This window comes from Colobus angolensis, unplaced genomic scaffold, assembly GCF_000951035.1.
Source record: "Colobus angolensis palliatus isolate OR3802 unplaced genomic scaffold, Cang.pa_1.0 Scaffold5, whole genome shotgun sequence".
Classification (NCBI taxonomy): domain Eukaryota; kingdom Metazoa; phylum Chordata; class Mammalia; order Primates; family Cercopithecidae; genus Colobus; species Colobus angolensis.
In genome coordinates, this window is record NW_012118487.1 from 30,461,697 (window position 1) to 30,472,137 (window position 10,441).

At 35.2% G+C, this 10,441-nt stretch overlaps 1 protein-coding gene across 6 annotated transcripts in view; it reads right to left on the reverse strand.

Moving 5' to 3' along the window:
- GRIA2 (glutamate receptor, ionotropic, AMPA 2) overlaps positions 1-10,441 on the reverse strand; it is a 153,461-nt gene that overhangs the window by 5,844 nt on the left and 137,176 nt on the right. For all 6 annotated transcript variants that reach the window (XM_011959719.1, XM_011959718.1, XM_011959720.1 and 3 more), the window contains exon 13: positions 81-328. In XM_011959719.1, the coding sequence (XP_011815109.1) occupies positions 81-328 (248 nt within the window). The remainder of the gene's footprint in view (positions 1-80; positions 329-10,441) is intronic.

Here is a 10,441-nt window from a genome sequence, read left to right on the forward strand (position 1 = left end):
GTAAGAGAGTCTTAAAGATACATCAGGGTAGGTGGGATACTATAACAACATTTAGCATATTGTTATACTATTCCACCCACCTTAATGAGGATCCTTTAGGTGTTGCGATGCCATAGCCTTTGGAATCCAGGTTTCCACCAACTTTCATGGTGTCACAAGGCTTCCTTTGCTCAATGTACTCATTCATCGTGGATTCCAGCAAGTAGGCATATTTCCCTTTGGACTTCCGCACTCTAGCCACCCCTTCGGCCGTAGTCCTCACAAACACAGAGGGCTCCGCACTCCTCATGTAGGTCCACATTTTATCAAACACTGCAATTTTAGATCTCTGCAGGAAAATTAAGGGGCCAGATAGCATTAAGAAATGGCCCTAAAAAATTACTCACAAAATACAAAAGGAGGTATTACTTTTCAAAACATAGATGATACACACAATATGAACAAATCTCATCTTTTAACAAATTTTTTCATTAATAACAATTCTATGAACTTGTTATTATGCCAAATCATTTTTAATAGATTTACGAGGACCTGAAACATCAATTTACTGTGGTAAACAAAATACTTTATATCTAGAAGTCATCTGAAATAGTCACAATCCAAAATAAATTGAAAAATGCACTATACAATCTATAGGAATAATTCAAATTAGGAGACAACAAAAAGGGTATCTTTGCTGCCCAAATCCTAAATGGTCTATTCCTAATTGTTGGTAGAACAGGATCTGTGTAATGTGAATTGGTCAGGCATGTAAGTGGTGAGATCCTAATGAAATGCCTATTAGCTGCAGAATAAAGGTAATATTATGCTGGAAGCTTCTATCTGATACTGACTGAAACGTTTCTAGAATAACACCGATTTTTTGAAGAATATTCTTTGGCCATTAAAGTTTTCTTTTAATTACACAGGATTTTTTTTCTTTGAATATTTAAACACCAAAAACCATTTATTTCAAGATATACTGGAAAAAAACCAACATTCTTATCAGTGACAGATATGAAAGAAAGAAGGGCTAATTGAAACTGTATTACTGAAGGAATATTTATCTTAAAACTTAATGGACTCAAAAGCAAAGATACACATCAAAAGAGTCATTTAATACTTCCTTCCTATTCAGACTCAAAAGAAGCTGAACATAGAGTTGGAAAGTCAGAGCATTTGAATGTCTGCTTATTTTTCTATTCACAATTTTCTCACATGACTTTAATCCCTTTTGGGAAGATGACTTTGAATAACCCTTTTGTTATTTTAATTTAGTAAGTTTGAAATGGAAAATTGAAATTGAAGACTTACTTTTAAAACTCAAGAGGTTTGGGGGGGTTGTTTGTTTTTTTATTCTAAGGAATTTTAAATATATAATAACCTTTACCTTACAAAAAGCAGACATATGATATAAATCTATATGTTTTATAATACTGCCCTAAGGATTCAGGTAGCTTTACATATAAAAGCACTCTATTTTGGTGAAAGTCTTGGGTCAAGTACAAATAGAGTATAGAGTATGCTTGTTATCACTGGGGTTTATGACAGCATAACAGACATGCTCAGACTTTAGTTGTGTTTCTCACTGTCACCATTTGAGTAGGGGCTGTTGTATTGAGACAGGCTCATGGACCATTTCAGCTCAGTGGTCTATGCAGGCAGAAGGCCTAGATGTCTCCTGAAAAAGATACTTTAACCCTAAATATAGGTCAACATTCCTTACTTCTTAATACTTTTTCTCTTACCTAATTAAGTAAACCACTGTTAAATCTATTAACAAACAATGCCACTTCAGATTTCAGATTTTAAAATTCATTGCCTAGTGAATCAAGCTTTCTCTCTGTTGTAAAAGCATATCTATGAGGCTGAAAATTTTACTAGGATCCCAGCTATGTTTAGCGTGACACTTTGTACATAGTAGGTTGTTAATAAACATATGCCAATTGGCTATTTTGTGATTTGGTTGGGAATGAAAAACCGTTTTTTTTTTACTGAAATTTTGCCTAATGTAGAAACTGCTTATTTGTTTGTGTTGTAAAAGCATATCTATGAGGCTGAAAATTTTACTAGGATCCCAGCTATGTTTAGCGTGACACTTTGTACATAGTAGGTTGTTAATAAACATATGCCAATTGGCTATTTTGTGATTTGGTTGGGAATGAAAAACCGTTTTTTTTTATCTGAAATTTTGCCTAATGTAGAAACTGCTTATTTGTTTGTTTTCTCCTATAGTCTGCCTTCATATTCTCAACCAAATTGAAAGATTAGTTATAGCATTTGAGTTTGATTAAATAGTAAGCAATCTTGCTAAACCTCAAAGTCTTTTTGTAATATGAATTCTCATAAAAACATGATGTCAATATCACAATTTTGGAACAAAATCACAGACTGATAAAGAAGAGTTCAAAATGCTGACACAATTGTTTTATCAAATCATCCACTAAATGTCAGTTTTTCTAAGCTTAAAATATCAATTTTGAGACATTAAAATGTTACATGAAATGCTTCATAGATATGAATGCCCTTCAGAGAAAATTCAAAAAGTAGCAATACCATTTTCTGTTTCATTCATAAAATACTTTCTGCTGATTTTAAGAATATTTCTCTAAGTGTAAATATAATATTTTCAAGAATGAAAGGACTTTAAAATACAATCTAGAAAAGAAAATGGACCTAGCTACTTTCGTCTGAGCTATTGATAACTGTCTTTGCAGCTTGGAATCATTTAGAAGATATATTGCTCCTGCTATGTTAGGTCAGCTAGACATACAAGTTCTGTTGATGAGTCATTTTTTTATAATGGGGCTTCACATGTATTATAACATATATGACATATTCTTATAATGAGCATGATTTTATGACATGATTGTAGATTAATAACATCTATAAACTATCTAAGACTTTAAAATACACATTGATGATGCTGAATCAGACTGAAAGTAACTTTTTTCATGAGTCAGAATTTCTGTAAGATAGACATTTTTTTCCTCAATTAGCTAATTCATTTAACTCTCAGTTGTTAGTCTACTGTTCACTTTTTAAACAAAGTTAACAAAATGTTTTCATGACCATATCTTTTCAAGAACTATTGTTTGAACATACTTAGCCAAAGGTAGACAAATAGGATAATTCATAAACATTATAATACTGTTCTGTTGAAAACTGTGATTCATTACGACAAGACAATTATTAATTTGAATTTCATAGCTACTTTCAAAACAAGAATTGGAGGAATCTGATGACATTCTCACTGAGAGACAATTCAGAATATATGTATTTACTTTCTATTGAACATATCAGAAAAAATGTTACACTAAATAATAAAAATGATGCCTAGAAAGCTTGATTTTCTCCAAAATCATAGCAAAAATAAAAAATAAAAAAGTAATCAGCAGAAAAGCATTCCAAAGGCAAAGCAAAGTTCTTCTCTGGGCTTCTCATCTAAGAAGACACATGATAAATTATAGTTATTTTTCATTAGGTTGGTGCAGAAGTAATTGCTGTTTTTGCCACTACTTTCAATGGCAAAACTACAAGTACTTTTGCGCCAATCTAATAGGTTAATGTAGGTGACAATGTTTAGTTTCGCCTAATTCATATGTTAATGATCTACCTGATGCACTGGGGATCAAGGCACACTACAATCATCAGATCCACTCCAGCATCTTGACTACTTATTTCTTAGAATATATTTACAAATACACTAATAATTAGTGTAATACCATGTGGTCAACTAAGATACTGTTTTTAATAGCATTTCCTGTTAAAATTCTGGAATCCAGCAATTTCATGTTACATGCACACATTGTTCTACCAAAAGCACACAGATAATTAAAGCAATTCTATAGAAAATGCAAATCAAATACAAATCGAATTGCCTCAATTAGCCCCTTTGTGCGGACTTTGGAGATGAACGCCAGTTAATGATGATCTCCACCCTCATGATCAATATCCACATTTGAGCAAATTTTACCAAAGTAGAAGAGGGAACACAGGCAAGCCATACAGACTTTTAAAATAAACCACATAATTTCCCATCATCTGTAATACTGATCTGAATGCTGGTCCAGAGAAGAACATGATGCAATGCAAAAGGAAAACAAAGGGGTTGACAATCATTTCTGTCAAGATGGCCCCAGGGAAGAGTTACAAGTCTTTCTCAGGAATAACTGCACCTTGATTTTCTACCTTTTCCCCAAATCTACATGCTGCTTTTCACGAAATTTAAACTCTCTCTCTCTTTCTCTCTCTCTCTATATATACATATATACATATATGTGTGTGTGTGTGTATATATATATCCTATATATATATGTGTGTGTATCCCATACAGCTAAGCCAAGGAAGACTTTGTATTTTTTTTTTTTTTTTTTGACATGAAGTCTCATTCTTATCCCCCAGGCTGGAGTGCAATGGCATGATCTCGGCTCACTGCAACCTCCGCCTCCCAGCTTCAAGCAATTCTCCTGCCTCAGCCTCCCTAGCAGCTGGGATTACAGGCGCCGGCCACCACGCCTGGCTAATTTTTGTATTTTTAGTAGAGATGGGGTTTCACCATGTTGGCCAGGCTGGTCTTGAACTCCTGACCTCAGGTGATCCGCCCGCCTTGGCCTCCCAAAGTGCTGGGATTACAGGCGTGAGCCACTGTGCCTGGCTGGAAGACTTTGTATTTTGAAGCTACATGTTAAATCAAATACAATCATTCTTTAAGCAAGCATAATAAAGTGAAATGAAATTATTCAGGATGACATTGAGACGAGCAGGCTGGTTGGTTCCCTGTTTTAATATGGGCTGGGGAAAAAGGATAAAAGCCCCTCACTCAAGCTCTAGCTTATCTAACTCTCAGCCGATCAGTAACAAAAAACCCAAGAAGCTCTTAATTGTAAGTTTTTATTTCAGAAGGTTAGGGACTTCCCTGGAGCCACTGCATGCACAGTTAGAATTAAACTCCAACCTATAGTTACCCCTTTCTTATTTTAATGCTAAAAATAGTTCCCCGGGGGGGAAGATTTAAAATGCTAATGCTACATATGATATACGTAGCATGTAGCATGTTGTGCCGCCACCCAAGCTCTAGAAAGTCCTGACAGAATCCTTCCCTATAGAAAGATCCTATAAAACTAACATACACACTACCCTCATGGAGCATTCCTTTCCCTTTCTCAGTGATGTGTCCCTTGTGCACAAGCTAATAAACTTTATTTTTGTAGCTATAACTGGTAGTTTCTCTTGATTTCCATCCTGGGAGACTGCAAGCACCCAGTGCACCAGTAACAACATCTGCCATCACATTTTGATGAGGAGAAAAATGGTGCCTATAGTTTCATCTGGTGCATACTTTGACTTCTCTGTGTTTCTTAAGAAGTCAAGTTTCTTTGAACATAGCTATTTAAATCTCTTTCCATGGTTTTGTATTATTAATAGGCATATCAGTTCAACTAATAATTCACAGAAAATAACATTGTGTCATATTAATATCCACTCAAAGAGTCAAAGGAAAAATACGCTCATTGTCTAGCATTGTTGAAGAAACATTTCACATAAACTAAGCATGCCTGAATAAGAAAGTTGTGTCGTACCAATAAAGATTTTCACAGAGCTTAATTCCGTTGACTTACTACTTCTTATTCATTTGGCTAAAGATAATGGGTTTTGCTTATATATTAACTTTATTTTACACAAAGACTACATCACATATTACATATATGAAATTTAAAAATTAATGGTAAATACTTGAATAAAGTCAATAAAAATATTTCTCTAGACATTCCTTTGCACATTAAGCTTTACTAAAATGTCAGGTTTCAGTTTTTGGATTAAAAAAAATTGTATTCAAACTCAATTCCATGAAGTAATGAATCAAGTGAGCATACAATATTTTTTGAATCATTAAAATCAGATGCATGAAGTAATCATGACATTTTATATAAAACCTCACAGTGTTTCCTAGGTTTTTATTAAAGTATAATAAATTAGTTGCTTATGAAGAGTTACAGTTAATAAAATAATTTACAGAAAAGTAGTTTGATTTGTTTTCATGAAAATTTTTATATATGATTAATTTATCATTTTAAATAAAACTAATTTTAAAATATTAAGATTCACATTAACCTGTACTTCTAACACTAAAATGATGTGATTTCTCAGCTTCTTAAAAATGTAAATGGTATTTATTAACAATTACAACTACAAGGCTTTTTTGTGTGGGTTTTGTTTTGTTTTGTTTTGTTTTTGAGACGGAGTTTTGCTCTTGTTGCCCAGACTGGAGTGCAATGGCGCGATCTTGGCTCACCGTAATCTCCGTCTCCCAGGTTCAAGCTATTCTCCTGCCTCAGCCTCCAGAGTAGCTGGGATTACAGGCACATACCACCACGCTGGGCTAATTTTATATTTTTAGTAGAGACGGGGTTTCTCCATGTCGGTCAAGTTGGTCTCGAACTCCTGACCTCAGGTGATCCACCCGCCTCCGCCTCCCAAAGTGCTGGGATTACAGGCGTGAGCCACTGCTCCCGCACAGTTTTTTTTTTTGAGACGAAGTCTCGCTCTGTCGCCCAGACTGAAGCGCAGTGGCGCCATCTTGGCTCACTGTAATATCGGCCTCTCCTTTCAAGTAATTCTCCTGCCTCAGCCTCCCCAGTAGCTGGGATTACAGGCACCCGCCAACACGCCAAACTAATTTTTGTATTTTTAGTAGAGACAGGGTTTCACCATGCTGGTCAGGCTGGTCTCAAATTCCTGACCTCAGTTGATTCACCTGCTTCAGCCTTTCAAAGTGCTGGGATTACAGGTGTGCACCACCACGCCCCACCTATAACTGGTTTTTTTTTTTTTTTTGAGATGGAGTCTCACTCAGTCGCCTAGGCTGGAGTGCAATGGCGCCGTCTCCACTCACTGCAATCTCCACCTCCTGGGTTCAAGTGATTCTCCTGCCTCAGCATCCCAAGTAGCTGGGATTACAGGCGCCCACCACCATGCCTGGCTATTTTTTGTATTTTTAGTAGAGATGGGGTTTCACCATATTGGCCAGACTGCTCTTGAATTCCTGACCTCGTGATCCACCTGCCTTGGCCTCCTGAAGTGCTGGGATTACAGGCGTGAGCCACCACGTCTGGCCAACTATAAGTACTTTTAACAGTTTATGGTTTTCAAATGATTAGTACTAGAATGAATCTTAAAAATCTAAAAATTTTACAATCTAAGCCATTTATTATAGAATCAAGATTCAAAAAGATTACCTTTCCCAAGTTAGGATAACTCATTAGCCCATATAAGAACCAAGAATAACACCTGGATATCCAAATTTTCAATAGATGTGTATATACAGTAAACCATAAAAATCCTCAGCATAGAGTTTAGATTAAAAATGTTTTAGTAAAAACAAAAAAGTCACTTAACAATATTATAAAATTTGGAGCAATCCAGTAAATATCTACGTATAATTTATAAGTAAATTGAGGCTTGAATAAATTAGAGGCTGTCGCAGCATTTTAATCCACCAGAAGTAAAGCTAAGTCTCAGAGCTCTCTTTGGCATTTTGAAATTACTCTCAAATGTGATAAAACTAGAGTCATGTTATATAAGTTCGTTTTCATACTGTTACAAAGAGCTGGACAAGACTGGGTAATTTATAAAAGGAAGAGTTTGACTCACTCACAGTTCAGCATGGCTGGCGAGGACTCATTTAACTTAAAATCACAGCGAAAAGCAAAGGGGAAGCAAGGTACCTTCTTCACAAGGTGGCAGGAAGAAGTGCCAAGCAAAGGGTGAGAGCCACTTAAAAAACCATCAGATCTCATGAGAACTCACTCACTATCACAAGAACAGCATGGGGAAAACCGCCTCCATGAATCAATTACCTCCACTTGGACTCTCCCTTGACACATGGTGATTACGGGGATTATAGGGATTACAATTCAAGATGAGATTTGGGTGGTGATCCAAAGGCTAACCATATCACATGCTAATGCTTGTAGTATTCACAGAATCATATCTTTCGATAATTTTTATGCTTAAAAAGCGATGACTTTAAAGTTGGCAATGCAAATGTTATTTCCATATGTTCTCATTCCCTTATGAATGGTAAATGACATAATTAATGGAATGCCTACTCATTATACCTTATGTATTAACTATATGTGCACGTATACACATACAATGTGAATTGATAATGTAGAGGAAGAGCAAGTGATACCCCATGACCCCATCTTTCATTTTTAATAGTGTTATTTATTTATTTATTTATTTATTTTTCTGAGACGGAGTCTTGCTCTGTCGCCCAGGCTGGAGTGCAGTGGCACGATCTTGGCTCACTGCAAACTCCGCCTCCTGGGTTCACGCCATTCTCCTGCCTCAGCCTTCAGAGTAGCTGGGACTACAGGCGCCCGCCACCACGCCCGGCTAATTTTTTGTATTTTTAGTAGAGACAGGGTTTCACCATGTTAGCCAGGATGTTCTCGATCTCCTGACCTCGTGATCCGCCCACCTCGGCCTCCCAAAGTGCTGGGATTACAGGTGTGAGCCACCGCGCCCGGCCAATAGTGTTATTTTTAATAGTGTTGTTCAATTGGTGCATTCAAGATCTATCACAGACATCTTGATTACGATCAAAACATTTGAAAAGTATATCACATTTTTGTGGCTGAGATAGAAAATTAGGTTGATCGAAATTAGATGAGTTTGTGATGAAAATATCAATCATATTTTAAAAACATTGAATATTTCTTTGTATACAAATGCTGATTTCAACAGAAGCTGCTGTTATACCACTGATTATATACTGATTTCCATTATGTCTAGTATTTCAGTCAACAATTTGGATGAAGATATACATGACAAATATTTCAAATTTGCAGATATTACTATTGTATATGATAGAACCAGTATTTCAATGTTATGGGATTAGGACAATGAGCAAAAAACAAAACAAAACAAAACAAAACAAAACAAAACAAAAAAAACTAATGTAAAATTAAACAGGAGTGAATGCAAAAGCTGGCATGTAACTTCAATCAATTCATAGAATAGAATAGAATACATGAGGCTTACCACAATTCACTAAAATCAACCAGGTTTTCAGTAACCTTCAAATTAAGGTAAGCGATTATTTCCATGCAGTTACCACAAAAGCTAATCAACTTAAAGATTTTAAATGAAATTATAGAGTCTAGATAACAGAATTTCAAATACTTTAAAGGCCGAGGAGGATATAATAAGTGAGCAAAATAAATAGCAATGGAGTAATAGAGAATGGTGTGATTGTAGTAACTGAAGAATACATGATTTCATTAGAGTCTTTTTTTTTTTTTCTCCATGTAAACACTGGGCTGCCTGAAGAACACAAATGTTCAGATTGAAATTGTGGTCTGAAGTCTTAATTTTCAGATTCAGGTCAAGATCCTCAGAAATCACCACTAAAGAACTGATTCATGTAACCAAACACCACCTGTTCCCTCAAATCCTATTGAAATAAAAAAAAATCTAAAAGATCCTCTATAAGTAGATGAAATCAGACCCCAGATCTATATACCACACTGAAAGAATAACACGGGCAAACTTGCAATTAAAATATATGAAAATCATAAGAAGGGTTTGAAAATATAATAATTAATGGTTGACGCAATTCAGAATTTTAAGGTTAGTGATAAGAAAAGTTAAGAAAGAGATGATAGTTGTCTCCATATATTTGATGTGTCTATAATATGCAAAAGAAAACAATTACTTAAGCCAGAATTAGGACAAATAAATGAAAATACTTAGGATACAAGCTTTGGTCTTATAAGAACTTTCTAAAGACCATAACAATGAAAACTGTAACAAAATAAATTAGATTGTCAATAACAATAGTGACTCTTAACAAATTCGTAAGGTATATTCAAAATTGTTTGGATGAGTAACTCAATAAATGTCATGGTATCTCTAACATGAACATAAATTGGAAATTCATTTGTAATTTAACTTCTGTGTTTACAGGTGATGTGGACATTAGAGATCACCACATAGAAGGAACTTATCTGCAATGTGAGATAATGACTTTTAAAATATTTTAATTCGGCATCTTGATCTAACCTCAACAACATGAATTCAGAAATACTGCATTTTCAATGTTTGTGTGTATGTATGTGTGTTTATGCAATTAAAAAGTGAAGGTAATTATGAGAAAAATTGGTTGTGTTAGCAAACTATCCTAATTTAAAAGTCTATGATATTCTTTTTCATTATAAATGAACAAATTTTCAGGGCAGCACAGTTGGTTTTTCGAAAACTAGGAACACCACGAGACCGTTTGCACTGTGCTCTGTAACCAGCTACCATTGCTTTAGGGAGTATCTCTATATATCCCACTGCCAAGCTAAAGAGCAGTGTTTCAATATTTTGAGGTTACAAGAAAAAATGAAAGAAGGAGGGAAGGAAGGAGGGAAGGAAGGAAGGAAGGAAGGAAGGAAGGAAGGAAGGAAGGAAG